Raw genomic sequence first — 20723 nt, forward strand, 5'->3', positions numbered from 1 at the left:
CCAGACTGCTTTCTTTGTTTGTTTGAGACAGAATTTCTCTCTTATTGCCCAGGCTGGATGCAATGGTGTGATCTCAGCCTCCTGTAACCACTGCCTCCCGGGTTCAAGAGATTCTCCTGCCTCAGCCTCTGGAGTAGCTGGGATTACAGATGCCTGCCACCACGATTGGCTAATTTTTTGTGTTTTTAGTACAGATGGGATTTCACCATGTTGGCCAGGCTGGTCTGCAACTCCTGACCTCAGGTGATCCACCTGCCGCGGCCTCCCAAAGTGTTGGGATTACAGGTATGAGCCACCGTTCCTGGTCTCCAGACTGGTCTTGAACTCCTGGGCTCAAGAGATCCTCCCAGTTAGACTGCTGTGCTGTTGCCTGAAATACCAATAATGAAGTAGCTGACAAGGTCTTAAGCTTTCAGTATGTTACCATGTTGAGGACCTAATATTCAACTTTATAAGACCCTATCATGTGGGGTTGGCTATTTTCTTTTTACAAATGAAGGTGCCAAATCATTACCCCATTTTACACACACGCAAAATAAGGTATGGAAATTTAAATGATGCCCAGGGATGTAATATTTCAACTTCTCCCTTCTGAGTTGCTTAAATACTGATCCTGCACATAGATGATAGAAGGCTGAACTGTGTCCCAGTACAGTCACTGTGAATGATATTTCCTCAGCTGTTTATCCCACAGGACTGCGAGTCTCTGGAGGATAGGAATGTGTCTTATGCAGCATTACGGCCTATCATGGTACCTGGCATATAACAAATGCCCTATTTTTGGAAAGCTTTGGAACCTGAGTCATGGTGGATGTCAGTGCAGAAAACAATTTTGCTATTTTTATGTTTCATAAACCACTTGAGTATCTTGAATATTTATGACTTTGTTTAGCTTTTCCAGAATGAATATGCTGATTAGTAATTTTGATCACTAACCACACAATCATCATTCCCAAACACACAGCTCACTTAGCCTAGAACAACTCTGTGGGTCTTTAAATCATTTTGCAGATGATGAAATGGGTTCAGAGAGGTTAAGTAACTCACCCAAGGTTGCATAGCTAGTGAACATCAGAGCCAAAACTCAGAGCCAGGTGAGTCTGACCCCAAAGCCAGTGGTCTTTTTTTTTTTTTTTTTTTTTTTTTTTTTTTTTTTTTGAGACGGAGTCTCACGCTGTTGCCCAGGCTGGAGTGCAGTGGCGCGATCTCGGCTCACTGCAAGCTCCGCCTCCTGGGTTCCCGCCATTCTCCTGCCTCAGCCTCCTGAGTAGCTGGGACTACAGGCGCCCGCCACCGCGCCCGGCTAATTTTTTTTTTGTATTTTTAGTAGAGACGGGGTTTCACTGTGGTCTCGATCTCCTGACCTTGTGATCCGCCCGCCTCGGCCTCCCAAAGTGCTGGGATTACAGGCTTGAGCCACCGCGCCCGGCCCGCCAGTGGTCTTAACCACTGAAATATGTCTACATGTCACCTACTTCTGGAAAACCTCAAGGAAAGCTCAACCTTTGATCATAGCACATGACTCAATTCAGAGTGAGATGGCTGAAGGCAGGCTGTAATCAGTATCGTCAATATTTGGCACTCTCAGTGTCCACTGTTTTGATGACCCTGGATATTTGAGAAGGAAATAACAAAACATGTTTCTCATTTACAGTGGTTGCTTTCTAAGTTGTGACTAATCCTTAAGTCCACCTATAATTTGTACTGTTTTGTTCCAAATGTCAAAAGCTGCTACAAGGTATGGGGAAGGCTGATGTGCTAACATTGACCTTGATACCTTGATGATGTAATATTGAGACATATATCAGTATTTGCTGTTCACTTCCTGAGAAGTTGGATTTCAGTGAATGTCTGGGAAGCCCTTAAAATAAACTAGGGTATTTTGTTCAATAGTAAAAGTTAGGTATTTAATATTAAAGGAACCAGAAAGTGAGTGAGCAGTGTTAGATGTAACATATATCTTCTTCATCCATTAATTCAATGGATATTTGAGTCTCTATTATCTGCCAGCAGTATTTAGGGACTGGGGATATACTAGTGAACAAAATAGACAAAAATTCCTATCTGTTTGGAACTTACATTCTAGTGGGAAGAGACAAACACAATGAAAGGTTAAAACATAAGTCAGATAGTAGTGTGAAGTCTTTTTTTTTTGGAGATGGAGTCTTACTCTTTCTCCCAGGCTGTAGTGCAGTGGTGCCATCTCTACTCAATGCAAACTCTCCTGCCTCAGCCTCCTGAGTAGCTGGGATTACAGGCGTCTACCACCATGCCTAGCTAATTTTTTGTATTTTTAGAAGAGATAGGGTTTCACAATGTTAGCGTGGCTGGTCTCAAACTCCTGACCTCAGGTAATCCACCTGCCTTGGCCTCCCAAAGTGCTGGGATTACAGGAGTGAGCCACCGTGCCTGGCCAAGTAGTATGAAGTCTTTTGGAGAAAAGTAATTCAGGGAAACGGAGCAGAGAATGCTGGGATGTGTGTGCAATTTTTTTTTTTTTTTAAGATGGAGTTTTGCTCTTGTTGCCCAGGCTGGAGTGCAATGGTGCTGTCTCAGCTCACTGCAACCTCCGCCTCCTGGGTTCAAGCAATTCTCCTGCTCAGCCTCTGGAGTAACTGGGATTACAGGCATGCGCCACTCCGCCTGGCTAGTTTTGTATTTTTAGTAGAGATGGGGTTTCTCCATGTTGGTCAGGCTGGTCTCGAACACCCACAACCTCAGGTGATCCACCCGCCTCAGCCTTCCAAAATGCTGGGATTACAGGCCTGTATGTGCAATTTTAAATTCTCACACAGTGTGCTGCAATTGTGACAAGACATTGATTTTTGGCCCCTCCTTTCTCTTTCTGGGCATGTCACATCCTGTAGGTCCTGCCTTCTGCACATCCAGTGTGAAACTCCAGTAAACACTTGCCCTGATATTCACTTCTTGTCTCTTACTGGCCAAAGTTGGCCTAGATCTAACTTAGATTACATTTAAAGCATGGAAGAGGGTATTCAACAATGTTGAGAGTTTGGGGAGAATTAGAAGTGGCAGGAGAAAGGATATCAAACAGGACCTCTTTATGTAGAATCATCTTGACCTCTTCACCTTTGGCCTAATCACTCTGCAAACAGAAAGTAGCTCAATGGGCTTGGCAGGGTCTAGAAGTAGCAGGAAGGAGGTTCTGGGTAGGTTACAATGATTAAGGCAGAGACAGAAATAAGACAGTGGAATAATTTGTTGACTGTATGAAGCAATGGTGACGTTAAGAGGTGGTGGTTGGGGGCCGGGGTTGGGGGATAGATGCTTTAACTTCCTGTAAGCTCCACCAGCAACTTATCTCCAAGACAACCACTTCCACTTCCAACAAATCCAGAAACCAATATTCTTCAATTGTGGCAAACGACATTTTCTCAATCACATGTTAAGTGTGAATAACAGTATTTTCAGAGTATCTTCTTTTGTATTGATCTACCCACACAGTTTAAGGAAAAGTGTGCTTGGAAAGGCAGTTTCAAAACAAGCTCCTATAACCTGAGGTTTACAAAAGATGGTCATGGCTTAGGCTGGATAAAGCCAGTAGAAGAGGTCTCACCAGACTTTATTTTTTAAAGACAGTCTCGTTCTGTCGCCCAGGTTGGAGTGCAGTGGCGTGATCTCGGCTCACAGCAACCTCCGCCTCCCGGGTTCAAGCGGTTCTTGATCCTCGTGCCTTAGCCTTAGTAGCTGGGATTACAAGCTTGCGCCACGAAGCCCAGCTAATTTGTAGAGACGAGGTTTCACCACGAACTAGCCCAGGTTGGTCTCGAACTCCGGAGCCCAAGCAATCCTCCCACCTCGGCCTCCCAAAGTGCGGGGACTACAGGCGAGAAGCACCGCGCCCGACCGGACTTCTTACATTAGCTATTAGAGCCGGGATGGTGAGCATCTGCCATGGCCAGGGACAGGAACATAGGGAGATGACAATAAATGTGGTAATGAAGTCACGGCCACCTGCTCTTATGAAGTCAAAATCATTAAAGACCCAGTGACGTTGATGCCATCCAGGATTGAGACCTCTCTTCTGCCCATCTGTGGTCACGGGCCTAGTTAAACACCGCAGCCGTCTCCCACACTGGGGGTTCTCGGAAAAAGCCTCGGCCTGGGGCCTGGTCTGCACGCTAGGCGCGGGCCGCGGCTCGCTGGAGGAGTCGAGCCAGCCCGCCCCTTCCCGCACGGCCTGCTGGGAGTTGTAGTTCAGTCGTCGGAGAACCGCGCCAAGTCCCGCCCCAGATGAGTGCGCAGTATGGGGACAGCCGGCCGGGACCCAGTGAGCGCGGGACTACAATTCCCAAAGGAGCGTAGCAGCCGACGCCCAGCCAACAGGTAGCCAGCGGCTTGCTTCGCGCGCACACGCGGCGGGCGGTGGCGGGATTCTGCCGCGTGCGCTTTCCCGCCCCGCCTAGCCTAGCCTCGTCCTGCGTTCGTCACGCCTCGGACTGTCCGTTGGGCCACGCCGACCGCCCTACGCTCGCTCCGTCGCGGCTCCGCGCGCCCCACCTTCTCGCTAGTTTTTTCTAGAGCCCAGGCTCCGCCCGTTTCCCGCTTCCAGGGCCCGGTTCGTTCCCGCCCCCACCCGTCCTTCTCCTCTGCACCCCTACTGCTTCTGCTTTGAAGGCGGAGGCTCCATGTTGTCCCCTCAGCGAGTGGCAGCAGCTGCCTCGAGAGGAGCAGGTGAGGCGCCGATTTTCCTCGGATCGCCCCGCGGCCACCCCCTCCGCCCTCCCTGCTGTAGCTCTGAGAAGAACCCCCGCCCGCGCCGCCGCCCTTCCTCGTCCCGGGGCTGGGACCGCGCGTCCCTCGCCGGGGTCCCTTGGCTTCCCAATTTGTGGCCGGGGGCTCCTCTTCGGGCCCGGCTGGTCCAGCGAGGGCGGCGCCTTCCTTAGCTTTCGGCCGGGGGCGGCCGCCGTCAGGGCTCGGGCCCGGCCGCCTCCGGGGGCTTCTCCAGCTCCTCCTCTGGGCTGCAGCTGCCCCTGGGCGGCCCGAGGGCCGGTGGTCCCCGTGGGCGGCGTCCGGAGCTTTCGGCTCCGCAGAGCCCCGCCCTGGGCAGAGCCGGGCGCCCCGGGGCGCTGCCCCTCGGTGCCCGGGCACTCAGCGCCCTCTCGGGTCGGGAAGTCGGGGCCCGGATGGAGCGGGAAGGTGGATGCTGGTTTATTTGGCCTTTCTGGAAGTGCAGGAAGGCTGCGAAGTGTCTTGGAAGCTTTATGTTTAGCCTAACGACCTTGAGGCATTCACCACAAGTATTAGGAAAGTTGGTTTTCAACCCACACTTAACGCTGTAAAGAATTGGCCTAAATTGGTTTTTAGTAAGTTAGTGCATTTGGCACGGTACGTTGTTCTTTTACTTTCCTGAATACATGAAAGGTAGTGAAAGTATTAAGTAAAAACCAAATAAGGAGTCATCGTGTATTCATGGATCTGATTTAGTCTGTCGTTTTACTTGGCTTTATTCTAGTGTAATGTGTGTGCTGTTGAAATGACCGTTTCACTTGCGAAATCGAAGGGCAAAAAGGAAAAGAACAGTGAAGAATTTTTAAATAAGTCTCAGTTCTCAAATTCAAATACGAGGCAATGCAACGTTTTGTGAAAGTCTTAGAATTACGGACCAAAAATGTACGATTTCACACGTTGGCTTACTTTTGGAGATTTAAGAAGCATAACCTACGGAGTACTAATCCCTGTCAAGAATTTAGCATTGCAACATAGGTACTGAAATTCAAATTAGTGCTTTTTTTTTTTTTCCCCCCAATTCCCACAGAGATTAGTTTGTACTCCAGAAATTCCTGTCGCCACTTTAACACCTGAGAACAATTTGAGAAGGATCTCAGTATTGCAGTAGTCCAGCAAATTATTTTATTTTATTATTGTTTTTTGAGACAGAGTTTCGCCGTTGTCACCCAGGCTGGAGTGTAATGGCGCGATCTCGGCCAACTGCAGCCTCTACTTCCTGGGTTCAAGCAATTCTCCTGCCTCAGCCTCCCGAGTAGCTGGGATTACAGGCATCCTCCACCGTGCGCGGCTATTTATTTTTTTTTTTTTTGAGATGGAGTTTCGTTTTTGCTACCTAGGCTGGAGTGCAGTGGCACAATCTTGGCTCACTGCACCCTTTGCCTCCTGGGTTCAAGCGATTCTCCTGCGTCAGCCTCCGGAGTAGTGGGATTATAGACATCCGGCACCAGGCCCAGCTAATTTTTTGTATTTTTAGTAGAGACGGGGTTTCACCATGTTGGCCAGGCTGGTCTCGAACTCCTGACCTCAGGTGATCCACCCGCCTCGGCCTCCCAAAGTGCTGGGATTACAGGCGTGAGCCACCGTGCCCGGCCCATTATTTTGTTAGCTACAGTTTACTACCTCATTGTAGTAGAATTCATGAAATAGGAGAAATAACAGAGGATAGATGTGATGATGTGTACTAGCTTAATTTTCTTTTTCTTTTTCTTTTTTTTGGTTAGACGGAGTTTTGCTCTTTCACCTAGGCTGGAGTGCAATGGCGCGATCTCTGCTCACTGTAACCTCCGCCTCCCAGGTTCAAGAGATTCTCCTGCCTCAGCCTCCCAGGTAGCTGGGATTACAGGCACCCATCATCGTGCCCGGGTAATTTTTGTATTTTTAGTAGAGAGGGGGTGTTTCACCATGTTGGCCAGGCTGGTCTTGAACTCCTGACCTCAGGTGATCCGTCCAGCTCAGCCTCCCAACGTGCTGGGATTGTAGGTGTGAGCCACCGCGCCTGGCCCATTTGCATGGTATTTCGATTGTTAGAACACGTTAGATATATTTCACAGTTGAATTATGTTAACAGATTAGAAGATAGGCTTTCCTGGTATAGTAGGTGCTAATTAGGAAATCCTTACTTGGCCGAGAGCTGTGGTTTACACCTGTAATCCCAGCATTTTGGGAGCTGAGGCAGGTGAATCACCTGAGGTCAGGAGTTCAAGACCAGCCTGGTCAACATGATGAGACCGGCCCTCCCCGCCGCAGCAAAAAAGTTAAAAAAAAGTTAGCCAAGGTGGTGTTGCAGGCCTGTAGTTCTGGCTACTCAGGAGTCTGAGGTGAGAGGATGGAGTGAGCCCAGGAAGTTGGCTGCAGTGAGCCTTCCTTTTTTTTTTTTTTTTTGCTGTGAGCCTTTTTCTTGCCACTGCACTCCAGCCTAGGCAACAGACTGAGACCTTGTCTCAAAAAAAAAAAAAGGAACACAGCTAATTAAAACCTTTGGTGGCATTCTTATGCTTAGGAAAGAGATACAAAATTGTTGTTGAGCTTGTTCCATTAGAAAGGTTGTTTTTCCTTCGCTTGTAGTATAGCCTGGCATCATTTTCAGATTCAGCCCTCTCCTTGGATTTTCTGAATCTTCGGTACCGTTTAGTCATAGATAATTTTTGTAAATGTATGAAGCATTACACAATCCTTAGTCAACAACAACAACAAAAAATGGTTTTGTTCAACCTTCGGTGCTAAGGCGAAAAGATTTTCTACAACAGACAAATATAAAATTTGCCCAGTATTCTGGTTAATTGGATTTAAATAGTACTTTCACCGAAACAGCCTTAAGCATATTGCAGCACTGCCTTAAGACAAAACGGTATGTAGAAGCTCCCACCCCTCCACCACCCAGAAGGAGCCACACCCAGCAGTTCTGGAGTTGGCTAAGGTCTTAGTATACTTATCTTGCCTGTGATGATGTTTTCTCTGGCTTTGTCTGTTGGTTAGAAACCTTAAAGACTGCCAGCAAGAACAAGGCATGAAAATGGTATGCCTCTGTTTTGGGTGTGTTGCTCTTGCCCTTTAGAGAATCTGATATTTTATAAGGAGACTAGAAAACTCAGATCATAACTTTACCCTGAGTCATACATGAATCTACTTAGCAAAGTGTTTCTGTGACTGGTTACTTTGTTTTCAGAACTCTTTGAATGGTAAGGATGAGCGCCAAGACTGGCTCTACTCAGTGGTTCTTAACCTACGGTAATATTGCCTCTTCCTGCCCCTGGAGCATTTAGCAATGGCTGGAGACATTTTTTGGGTGTTAGAACCTGTTGTGGGGAATGTTACTGGTATCTAGTAGGTAGAGGCGAGGGATGCTGCTCAATAGCCTGAAGTGCGTAGGATAGCCCCCCACAACAGTTGTGCAGCCCCAGTGTCAATATGTCGGTAGTGCCGAGGTTGAGAAACCCTAGTCTACACTGTCAGTTTTTTGTTTCTTTTTTTTTTTTTTTGAGACAGAGTCTCGCTCTGTCACCCAGGCTGGAGTGCAATGGTACGATCTCGGCTCACTGCAACCTCCGTCTCCCAGGTTCAAGCGATTCTCCTGTTTCAACCTCCCGAGTAGCTGGGACTACTCCTGGCCAATTTTTTTGTATTTTTAGTAGAGACAGGGTCCACCATATCGGTCAGGCTGGTCTCAAACTCCTGGTCGCAAATGATCCATCTGCCTTGGCCTCCAAAGTGGTGGGTTTACAGGCGTGAGCCACTGCACCTGGCTCACTTCTCAGGAATCCTAAACTCTTGGGAGGCTGAGGTGGGAGAATCACTTGAACCTGGGAGATGGAGGTTGCAGTGAGCAGGGATGATGCCACTGCTTACCAGCCTGGGCAACAGAGCAAGAATCTGTCTCCAAAAAAAAAAAAAAAACTTTCTAATTATTATACAAAGATTTTCAACATTTTCTACATACTTGAATTGATGACTGATAGAATATTATCATGAACTGTTTACAGCAATGGAGTAGTCCCCATTATCTGAGGGGAATACATTGTAAGGCCCCCAGTGGATACCTGAAACTGCTGATGGCACTGAGCCCTGTATACACTATGTTGACGAATGAGAGGGCTCCTAAGTAACTAATGGGCATGGTAGTGTATAAAGTGTGGACATTCTGGAAAAAGGAGTGATTCATGTCCCTGGCAGGATAGCACAAGATTTCATCATGGTACTTAGAACTGCATTGCAATCTTAAGACTTATGAATTGTTTATTTCTGGAATTTTAAACATAGGTTGTAAATTCACATAAATACATATGAATGACAGATGTGACTGTGGTCCAGCTGTAGCTTTGTGTCTGTGCAATAATACCACATGTTATCCATATTCATGCAATGTAATATAGCATTAACTGTTGTTGCAGTATGCAGAATTAGACCTTGGAAAATAATTGCTTCTCTAAAGGGACAAGGCATGTAAGATTGCCGCTTACAGATATTTTTAGTACCCTCCCGGCAGACTAGATCTCCAGAGTTTAAGATTTCTGAGAAGTGGACTGGGCACAGTGGCTCATGCCTATAATCCCAGCACTTTGAGAGTCTGAGGTGGTCAGATCACCTGATCGTACAGTGAATGATCCATCCCCTTCGGCCTCCCAAAGTGCTGGGATTACAGGCATGAGTCACTGCACCCAGCTAGCACTTGACTCATTTTACTGATGAAACTGAAAACTAGACATGTCCAGGCTCACACAGGTTGTTAGTGGTAGGGCTAGAACGGGAACTTGTGTTTTGAGTCCTAAATTCATTTATTTCCACAGGTTACTTCTGAGAGTAAGCAGGTGAATCTGTCCCTTAGGCAGTTGTACATTTAGACTAAATGCAGGTTAGAGATCTGTGAAGTTGTATCATCCAAATAGAGGGTAGGCTGGGTGCGGTGGCTCACGCCTGTAATCCCAGCACTTTGGGAGGCTGAGGCGGGTGGATCACCTGAGGTCAGGAGTTCAAGGCCAGCCTGGCCAAGGTGGTGAAACGCCGCCTCTACTAAAAATAAAAAATCAGGTATGGTGGCGGGTACCTGTAATCCCAGCTACTCAGGAGGCTGAGGCAGGAGAATCGCTTGAACCCAGGAGGCAGAGGTTGCAGTGAGATGATATTGGGAGGCTGAGGTGGGAGGATTGCCTGAGCCCCGTAGGTCCAGGCTGCAGTGAACCACCACTGCGCCTTTAGCCTGTGCCACAGAGTGAGACCCAGTCTTAAAAAAGGTGTAATATACAAGCAGCTCCATTTAACTTGCATTATTGGTGGTGTGTACAGCTCAAAATAATTCTTCCTTATATAGGCCCAAATCCAAGGAGCACTGTCAGTGAACAACATCTTTTTTTTTTTTTTTTTTTTTTTTGAGACAGGGTCTTGCTCTGTTCCCTTGATTGGAGTGCAGTGGTTGAATCACTGCAACCTCTGCCTCCCAGATTCAAGTGATACCAAGTAGCTGGGATTACAGGCACATTACCACTATGCCTGGTTATTTTTTATATTTTTAGTAGAGATAGGGATTCGCCCTGTTTCCCGGGCTGGCCTCTAACTCCTGTTCTCAGGTAATCCGCCTGCCTTGGCCTCCCAAAAGTGCTAGGATTATAGGCGGGACTTCCCATGCCTGGCCAAGAAGATCTTTTTAATCTGGTGGATGTTGATAATCATGCTTTTATTACTGGTGTGAAGAGAAATGCAGAATCACCCCAGCTCTTCCAACTAAACAGAGCCTGGTTCCCTTCCTTTATTCTTGGGTACTGTGCTATAGGGAGAGGAAGAGATGAGTAAGGACTTTTCCCCCACCAGCTGTCCTCAGTAGTCTTCAGCTTCTCTTGAAGTGCAGTTCACTGTACACAACTGTATACATTCTTCTTCTTCTTTTTTTTTTTTTTTTTGAGATGGAGTCTCAGTCTTTCACCCAGACTGGAGTACAATGGCACAATCTCAGCTCACCGAAACCTCCGCCTCCCGGGGTTCAAGCGATTTTCCTGCCTCAGCCTCCTGAGTAGCTGGGATTTACAGGCATGTGCCACCACACCCAGCTAATTTTGTATTTTTAGTAGAGACGGGGTTTCTCCATGTTGGTCAGGGTGGTCTCAAACTCCTGACCCTAGGTGATCCGCCTGCCTCAGCCTTCCAGTGTTGGGATTTACAGGCATGAGCCACTGTGCCCGGCCTCAACTGTATACATTCTTATCATTGGATTGTCCCATCTTGTAACCACATAATTTTTACCTTCCATGTCTACTGCTCTAGCAATGCCACTTGCATCCTTTGGGTTGTAACTTTCAACTATATTATGGTACATGTCATTCATTCATTTTACAATAGTTTATTGGCCGGGAGCAGTAGCTTTGGGATCCCAGCACTTTGGGAGGCTGAGGCAGGCGGAACACAAGGTCAGGAGTTTTAGACCAGCCTGGCCAATATGGCGAAACCCCGTCTCTACTAGAAATACAAAAATTAGCCGAGCGTGGAGGCGCATGCCTGTGGTCCCAGCTGCTCAGGAGGCTGAGGCAGAGGAGTCGCTTGAACCCGGGAGGTGGAGGTTGTGGTAACCTGAGATTGCTCCACTGCACTCCGGCCTGGGTGACAGTGAGACTCCGTCTCAAAAAAAAAAAAAAACAACAACAATAGTTTATTGTATGTGCTGTGTGTCATTACATTCACATTGCTCAGTACACTTTTTTTTTTTTTTTTTTTTTGAGACAGTTTCGCTCTGTCGCCCAGGCTGGAGTGCAATGGCACAATCTTGGCTCACAGCAACCTCTGCCTCCCGGGTTCAAGCGATTCTCCTGCCTCAGCCTCCCAAGTAGCTGGGATTACAGGCGCCTACCACCACGCCCAGCTAATTTTTTATATTTTTGGTAGAGACAGGGTTTCACTGTGTTGTCCAGGGTGGTCTTGAACTCCTGACTTCAAGTGACCCGCCTGCCTCGGCCTCCCAAGGTGCTGGGATTACAGGCGTGAGCCACTGTGGCTGGCCTTGCTCAGTAAACTTTTAGTAGTGAAATAGATAAAACAAAAAGATCTGGTATGATGAACTTAATTGTAAAGTCCTAGAAGACTGTTGTGTTGGCTACTAGGCTTGGCTGTATTTGGCAGAGCCTCCAAATAAGTGATTTAAGCAAGGTAGACATTTTTTTTTCACATAAAAGTGAACCAGTATGGCAGTTCTGCTACATGAAATCTGACCTCTCTTGTTTCTCCAGCATTCCTGGGGTGTTGCCCTCGTATGCCTGGCGCAAGGTGATTCACTCCTACTTTTACATCCAGCCAGCAAGCAAGGGGAAAACGCCTGATCTGGAAGTTGCGTCTGTCATTTCCAGTCACTTCCCATTGGTCAGAATTTAGTCACCTGGTCATATCCTAGCTATAAATTTGGGTTGGAAATGTGTTTCTTCTGGGCAGTTGTATGCCCAGCTAAAAATCTATTATATAGCAGGAGGGAGAAACTAATATTGGGGGAAAAACCAGACATCTCTGTCACAATCGAGACTTTGTTTTGTATTTCTTTGAGTGCTACACGGTACTTAACACTGTGGCTTTATCCCTGAAGTCTGAATAAATTCTTTTCATTAGTTCTTTTGTATGAAAGACTGAAGGTCTTTGGATCTTGGATTTACCTGCTGCTGTGGCAGTAAGAACCCCAAGAGATTATTCCCAGAAATGTTTCCTTTTTAATCCAGGCAATAACAGGATAGAAAAGTGTTAGTATACATTGATTACAATGATAGCATGACATTTAACCTATATTTATAACTTGTTTCCTAATAGTCTGCAAAAACTTAAAAAGTAGGAAGAAGCCAGGCACAGTGGCTATCATTGACATCCACAGTAGCCTATCATCCCAGCATTCTGGGAGGCTGAGGTGAGAGGATCACTAGAGCCCAGGAGTTTGAGACTAATGTGGGCCACATGAGACCCCCATCTCCACAAAAAAATTAAAAAAATTAGCCACTGATGGTGGCACACACCTGTAGTCCCAGCTACTCTGGCGGCTGAGGTGGGAGAATTGCTTGAACCCAGGAGTTTGAGGCTGCAGTAAGATACTGGGTGCTGGAGCAAGATACTGTCTCAAAAAAAAAAAGTGCGAAGAACCCTTTTGTTGCTATCTGATACTATAAATGTAAAAAGTGAGCAGCAATTCCAGTGGCTTAAAGGGGAGAGAGTTTTGCAGTCAAACAGTTTTGTCTGCTTTGCCTGCCATGATCGTGTAGCCCTCAGTGCTGGTTAGACAAAGTCATTTTGGAACCATCTTTGTGATTTTGGCCATGTCTGCCTGTCAGTACTAAGCTTTACTTAATATGTCTCCTTAGGTCTACTTTAAATTCACTTCTTGGCCGGGTAAGGTGTCACTGTGATTTTGGCCGTGTCTGCCTGTCAGTACTAAGCTTTACTTAATATGTCTCCTCAAGTCTACTTTAGATTGACTTCTTGACTGGGTATGGTGTCGCTGTGATCCCAGCACTTTAGGAGGTTGAGACAGGTAGATCATTTGAGCTCAGGAGTTCAAGACGGTCCTGGGCAACATGGTGAAACCCCATCTCTCCAAAAATACAAAAATTAGCTGGGTATAGTGATGAATGCCTGTAGTCCCAGCTACTTGGAAGGCTGAGGTGGGAGGATGACTTGAGCCGGAGAGGCGGAGAGTGCAATAAGCTGAGATAGTGCCACTGTGCTCCATCCTGGGTGATAGAGCCAGACCTTGTCTTAAATAAATAAACAGACTTGTTAAATTTAGCATCCTTCTAAAGAATAATTTATTAAAATACAGATTTGTTGTTTTAAAGTATACATTAAAATGCATAATTATTAAAATTACTATGTCCTTTTAACTACCTAAAAACATCTTTAATACCAGTGACACTCACACTTAGGGAAATAGTTCTTTATTCACTCCTTAGGCCCCAATGGTAGTTTTTTGTAAACTTCCCGTAAGTCCACAGCTACTAAGTGGCTCTGAATTTCTTTCTTTCTTTTTATTTTTTTCTTGAGATGGAGTCTCGCTCTGAAATCTAGGCTGGAGTGCAGTGGCACGATCTTGGCTCACTGCAACCTCCACCATGCAGGTTCAGGCAGTTCTCCTGCTTCAGCCTCTGGAGTAGCTGGGATACAGGCGCGCACCACCACGCCTGGCTAATTTTTAGTAGAGACAGAGTTTCACCATTGTTGGACCAGATTGGTCTTGAACTCTTGACCTCAGGTGACCTGCCCGCCTTGGCCCCCAAAGTGCTGGGATTACAGGTGTGAGCCACCACGCACGGCCTGAATGAATTTTTTTGCTTTCTTTTCTTTTCTTTTTTTTTTTTTTTTGAGACGGAGTCTCACTCTTTCTCCCAGGCTGGAGTGCAGTGGCGCAATCTCGGCTCACCGCAACCTCCACCTCCTGGGTTCAAGGGATTCTCCTGCCTCAGCCTCCTAAGTAGCTGGGATTACAAGCGTGCACCACCACGCCTGGCTAATTTTGTGTTTTTAGTAGAGACAGGGTTTCTCCATGTTGGTCAGGCTGGTCTGGAACTCACGACCTCAGGTGATCTGCCCGCCTCGGCCTCCCAAAGTGCTGGGATTGCACAGGTGAGCCACTGCGTCCGGCCCCTTGCCTTCCCTTCCCTTCCCTCCCCTCCCCTCTTCCCTTCCCTCTTCCCTTCTCAAGACAATCTCTTGCTGTATTGGCCAAGTTGGTCTTGAACTTCTGGCCTCAAGCAATCCTCCCATCTCAGCTTCTCTAAGTGCTAGGATTACAGGCGTGGACGCTGTGGCTGACCTGAATTTCAAATTAATTATCTTTGTACTTTGGTAGGGAAACTGGTAAGGAAAGTATAATACTAGTTAGTGCTTATTTTTGAACTACAGAATTAATTGTTTCTAAAACTTTTTGAGTTATTACTAGTGATATGCAAAACACAACCACCTAAAGATCTTTTTGAGCTTATTTCTAGGAACTGTTGGGCACTATGCTGAACCTTCGTAAGCCTTCATTTCCTTCTTTTTTTTTTTTTTTTTTGAGACCTCTCTGCCACCTACGCTGGAGTGCAGTGGTGCGATCACGGCTCACTGCAGCTTCTGCCTCCCGGTTCAAGCAATTCTCCTCCCTCAGCCTCTTGAGTAGCTGGGACCACAGGCATGTGTCACCATGCCCGGCTAATTTTTTTTTTTTTTTTTGTATTTTTAGTAGAGACAGGGCTTTACGATGTTGGCCAGGCTGGTTTTGGACTCCTGACCTCAAGTGATCAGCCTGCCTTGGCCTCCCAAAGTGCTGGGATTGTAAGTGTGAGCCACTGAGCCTGGCCATTTCCTTCTTTTTAAAATGAAGCAATATTATTTACATCAGAGTTGTTCTGAGGATTAAATATATAGAAAGCTTAGCAGTGGCAAACACACTATTATTGATAGACATTGTTTTATTTCCACTTTTGGACTGTTTTGAGTAAAGCTGATAGGAACTTTCTGTTTTTGAGATAGAGTCTTGCAATATTGTCCAGGTTGGTCTTGAACTCCTGGGCCCAAGTAATCCTCCTGCCTCAGCTCTCCAAGTAGCTGGGACTACATGTGCGATCCACCACGCCCAGCTCAACATTCTTGTATATATGTTTTTTGGTGGACGTAGGCATTCATTTCTCTTAGGTGTATAACGGTGTATACCTTGGAGTAGAATTGCTGGATCACAGATACATTTAATTTTTGTGGATACTGCCAAACAGTTTTTTGAAATGGCTTTAGTATTTTGTGCTCCTATCAGAATGTGTGAGAATTCCAGTTGCTTCATACCCTGTCCCACAGTTGATATTGTCAGTCTTTTAAATTTTAGCCATCCTGATGGGCAGGTAGTGGTATCTTACTGTGGTTTTAATTTACATTTCCCTGTTGAGTAATGATATGGAAGTACCTTTTAATAGGATTTGTATGTCTTTTTCTTGCAAAGTGCCTGTTATTTTTTCTTGTGGATTGCTATGTTGATGCTGGATGTGGGTCCTTTGGAAATAGATATTATGAATACTCTTCCCTAGCCTGTGACTTGCATTTTTACTTATTAAAGTCTTTAAATGAACACAATTTTTAATTTTAATGAAGTCTGTGTTGTCATTTTATTTTCTTTTATGGTTAGTACTTTTTTTCTTTGAGACAGGGTCTTATCTGTTGCCCAGGTGGGAGTGCAATGGTATGATCTCAGCTCACTGCAACCTCTGCGTCCCAGGTTCAAGTTATTCTCATGCCTCAGTCTCCCGAGTAGCTAGGACTTACAGGTGTGTGCTACCACACCTGGCTGATTTTTGTATTTGTTGGTAGAGATGGGGTTTTGTCATATTGGCCAGGCTGGTCTTGAACTCCTGACCTCAAGTGATTCACCCACCTCGACTTCCCAAAGTGCTGAGATTACGGGGGCGAACCACCGTGCCCTGCCCTTTTATGGTTAGTACTTTTGTGTCTGTTTTTTGTTTCTTTTAGTTTTGTCACCCAGGTTGGAGTACAGTGGTGTGATCATAGCTCACTGCAACCTCAAACCCCTGGGCTCAAGCAGTCTTCCTGCCTCAGCCTCTGAATAGCTAGGACTACAGGTGTACACCACACCTGGCTAATTTTTTAAATTTCATAGCGCTGGGTTTCACTGTTTCCCAGGCTAGTCTCAAACTCCTGGCCTCAAGTAATCTTTCTGCTTTGGTTTCCCAAAGTGCTGTGATTTTAGGCATGAGCCACTGAGCCTGACCCTGTCCCCTGTTTAAGAAGTTTTTGTTTTCCCCATATTCAAAAACATATTTTAAATATTTGACACTAATTTTTTTTTCTCTACATGAACATAGGTGATGCCATGGAAAGCAGCAAGCCTGGTCCAGTGCAGGTTGTTTTGGTTCAGAAAGATCAACATTCCTTTGAGCTAGATGAGAAAGCCTTGGCCAGCATCCTCTTGCAGGACCACATCCGAGATCTTGATGTGGTGGTGGTTTCAGTGGCTGGTGCCTTCCGAAAGGGCAAGTCCTTCATTCTGGATTTTATGCTACGATACTTATATTCTCAGGTAAGATAGAATTATTTTATTTCAAGTAAAAAGTGAGACTTGAATGTCCAAAAAAGCAAAATAAGCTCATAGATTATTCTTGATGCATAAAATTTTTAATTTAAGATTTAATGGAGATTTCTTACTTCTGTAGAAGGAAAGTGGCCATTCAAATTGGTTGGGTGACCCAGAAGAACCGTTAACAGGATTTTCATGGAGAGGGGGATCTGATCCGGAAACCACTGGGATTCAGATCTGGAGTGAAGTTTTCACTGTGGAGAAGCCAGGTGGGAAGAAGGTAAGGATGAAAATGACCTTACAGATTAACAACAGCAACAACAACAAAATACGAACTTCAGCATGTACTGTGTTAACCCAATTAAAAACCTTTTATCAAAGAATTTAAAATCGGTAAAGAAAAGTTAAAAAGTCCCTGTTTTGTCCTGAAATTTTAGTCTATTGCGGAAAATAGGATTTTCTGACACAGATATGAGAAGTTGTAGCTTTGATATCTAGCTGTAGTCTCCTTGGTCTGCTAATTGCTTTATTTTAATTTTCTTTTCTGGAAAAACATTTTTACTAAAAGCTATACAGATTTTCTCCTTTGCACCTAGCAGTACTTTATGTAGTATTGCTTAGGGCCATGTAGCATTTTAAGACTCAATTAAAAAATATTAATCTGTTGCTGACTCTGCTAATTCCCATTCCAACATGTGCTTCCTTGAATAATTCAGGATACAACTTATTGTGTATGACAGCTTTCCTTCACACACAATTTTTGTGGGTGTGTGTATATCTGACTTGGGGAAAATTTAAAAAACACATAGCATTTTAATTTTTTTGAAACAGACCTTCTGCCTGTTACATTTTGTGCTCTTAACCAATTAAAGAAGCCAATGGCGGCCGGGTGCAGTGGCTCACATGCCTGTATTCCCAGCACTTTGGGAGGCCAAGGTGGGCAGATCACAAGGTTAGGAGTTTGAGACCAGCCTGGCCAACATGGTGAAACCCTGTTTCTACTAAAAATACAAAAAATTAGCTGGGCGGGTGGGCGCCTTTTCAATAAAAGGAAGGAAGATGTGAAAACAACTTTTTATTAAAGCGAATGATTTAAAATTAATACATATTGATTGTTTTTAAGATTTTTAAATAAAATGCATGAATATAGTTTAAAAGGTCAAATACTACTGTAAGGCTTCTAACAGAAAGCAACTGTCATGTGTGTTATTCTCCTCTCTGCCCAGTTTTCACTTTTCAGAGGCTGATGCTCTTATGTGTTACCACTTCTGTTCTTTATTTCCTTACTCCTGTATGGGTGGCACAGACCTGGGCGTTGTTGTTCTGGGAGTTGAGCAGGGAAATGACATTGGGGAATCTCACTGTTCAGAAGGTGGGCATTCACTACCCCCCAGCTGTCAGTAGGGCTTCTTACCCCCAGTCTCATCCATGCCTTATAAGCTATGGGCATAGAGCCTCTCCACAGATTTCTTTGTAAGGATCGGGAGGGGTAAGTCATGTGTTTCTTACACAGACTTTTATCCATTACTTCTGTTTTTAGCCCAGTCCTATAAGCATGCCCTCATGCCTGTTTGTGCTTTTTTTTTTTTTTTTTTTTGAGGCGGAGTCTCGCTCTGTCGCCCAGGCCGGAGTGCAGTGGCGGGATCTCGGCTCACTGCAAGCTCCGCCTCCCGGATTTATGCCATTCTCCTGCCTCAGCCTCCTGAGTAGCTGTCCCGCTCTGTTGCTCAGGCTGGAGTGCAGTGGCACCATATTGTCACTACAATCTCTGCCTCCCAGGTTCAAACAATTCTCCTGCCTCAGCCTCCTGAGTAGCTGGGACTACAGGCACACACTATCATGCCTGGCTAATTTTTGTATTTTTAGTAGAGACAGGGTTTCACAATGTTGGCCAGGCTGGTCTGGAACTCCTGACCTCATGATCTGCCTGTGTCGGCCTCCCAAAGTGCTGGGATTATAGGGGTGAGCCACCACGCCAGGCCACCTTTGATATTTTGAAGTGCTGGTCTGTTGGTACTGAATTCTTTTAGCTTTCATACATCTGAAAAATCTTTATTTTGCCTTTGTTTTGGAAAACATTTACTCTTAGTATAGAGTTCTAGGCCAAAGTATTTTTCTCAGTACTTCAAAGGTGTTGCCCCTTTGCCTTTTCGCTGACATTGTTTCTTTTCTTTTTTGTTTTGAGAGGGAGTCTCGCTCTGTTGCCCAGGCTAGAGTGCAGTGGTGGGATCTTGGCTCACTGCAACTTCTGCCTTCCGGGTTCAAGCAATTCTTCTGTCTCAGCCTTCCGAGTAGCTGGGACTACAGGCGTGCACCACCACGCCCGGCTAATTTTTGTATTTTTAGTAGAGATAGGGTTTCACCATATTGGTCAGGCTGATCTTGAACTCCTGACCCCAGGTTATTCACCTGCCTCTGCTTCCCAAAGTGCTGGGATTACAAGCAGGAGCCACTGTACCCAGCCTGCTGACATTGTTTCTGACAAGAAATACACTGTTATTTTTGTTCTTTTGTACCTAATATGACTTTTTTGTCTGGTTGCTTTTTTTCTTTAAATTAAAAAAAATTTTTTTTTTTTTTTTTTTTTTTTTTTTTTGAGACGGAGTCTCACTCTGTCGCCCAGGCTGGAGTGCAGTGGCCGGATCTCAGCTCACTGCAACCTCTGCCTCCTGGGTTTACGCCATTCTCCTGCCTCAGCCTCCTGAGTAGCTGGGACTATAGGCGCCCACCACCTCGCCCGGCTAGTTTTTTGTATTTTTTAGTAGAGACGGGGTTTCACCGTTTTAGCCAGGATGGTCTCGATCTCCTGACCTCGTGACCCGCCCGTCTCGGCCTCCCAAAGTGCTGGGATTACAGGCTTGAGCCACCGTGCCCGCCGTGCCCGGCAAAAAAAATTTTTTTTCGTGGGTACATAGGTACATGTATTTATGGGGTATGTCTGGTTGCTTTTAAGATTTTATCAGTTTTTGAGCAAATTATGATGTGTTTTGATGTAGTTCATGTTTTTTGTATGTGGGTTTTATTGAGCTTCTTGAATCTGCAGATTTACAATTTTTTATCAAATTTGGACATTTTAAAGTTATTATGTCTTCAAATTTTTTTGGTCTCTTATTCCCTTTGGAGAATGCTATTACATGTGCCTCTTGCTGCTTGAAGTTGTTCCACAGCTGACTGACGCTTTGTTCATTTAAAATTCTTTGGGCCAGGCGCGGTGGCTCACGCCTGTAATCCCAGCACTTTGGGAGGTGGAAGAGGGCAGATCACAAGGTCAGGAGATCGAGACCATCCTAGCTAACACAGTGAAACCCCGTCTCTACTAAAAATACAAAAAATTAGCCGGGCGGGGTGGCGGGCGCCTGTAGTCCCAGCTACTCGGGAGGCTGAAACAGGAGAATGGCATGAACCCAAGAGGCGGAGCTTGCAGTGAGCTGAGATCCGGCCACTGCACTCCAGCCTGGGCAACAGTGCAAGATTCTGTCTCAAAAAAAAAAAAAAAAAAAAGGCCGGGCGCGGTGGCTCAAGCCTGTAATCCCAGCACTTAGGGAGGCCGAGACGGGCGGATCACGAGGTCCGGAGATCGAGACCGTCCTGGATAACACGGTGAAACCCCGTCTCTACTAAAAAATACAAAAAACTAGCCGGGCGAGGTGGCGGGCGCCTGTAGTCCCAGCTACTCGGGAGGCTGAGGCAGGAGAATGGCGTAAACCCGGGAGGCGGAGCTTGCAGTGAGCTGAGATCCGGCCACTGCACTCCAGCCTGGGTGACAGAGCGAGACTCCGTCTCAAAAAAAAAAAAAAAAAATAATAATAAAATAAAATTCTTTGGCCAGGCGCGGTGGCACACATCTGTAATCCCACACTTTGGGAGGCTGAGGTGGGTGGATCACCTGAGGTCAGGGATTTGAGACCAGCCTGACCAACTGAAAACCCATCTCTACTAAATACAAAAAATTAGCTGGGTA

The 20723-nt window shown here is 45.8% G+C and overlaps 2 protein-coding genes across 7 annotated transcripts in view; one reads left to right on the plus strand and one right to left on the minus strand.

Moving 5' to 3' along the window:
- SPINDOC (spindlin interactor and repressor of chromatin binding) overlaps positions 1-20723 on the minus strand; it is a 207207-nt gene that overhangs the window by 155897 nt on the left and 30587 nt on the right. The gene's annotated exons all lie outside the window — the stretch shown is intronic.
- The window catches only part of ATL3 (atlastin GTPase 3), a 49918-nt gene continuing 33417 nt past the window's right edge, over positions 4223-20723 (plus strand). The window contains exons 1-4 of one of the 6 annotated variants that reach the window (XM_077962528.1): positions 4253-4347; positions 4574-4695; positions 16629-16765; positions 16899-17042. In XM_077962528.1, the coding sequence (XP_077818654.1) occupies positions 4268-4347; positions 4574-4695; positions 16629-16765; positions 16899-17042 (483 nt within the window). In that variant the 5' untranslated portion in view covers positions 4253-4267. Of the gene's footprint in view, positions 4348-4573; positions 4696-6470; positions 6580-16550; positions 16766-16898; positions 17043-20723 lie in introns of those variants that run through there. The other 5 variants (XM_028833324.2, XM_077962531.1, XM_028833323.2 and 2 more) reach the window with 5 other exon arrangements.

Source organism: Macaca mulatta, chromosome 14, assembly GCF_049350105.2.
Source record: "Macaca mulatta isolate MMU2019108-1 chromosome 14, T2T-MMU8v2.0, whole genome shotgun sequence".
Lineage (NCBI taxonomy): Eukaryota > Metazoa > Chordata > Mammalia > Primates > Cercopithecidae > Macaca > Macaca mulatta.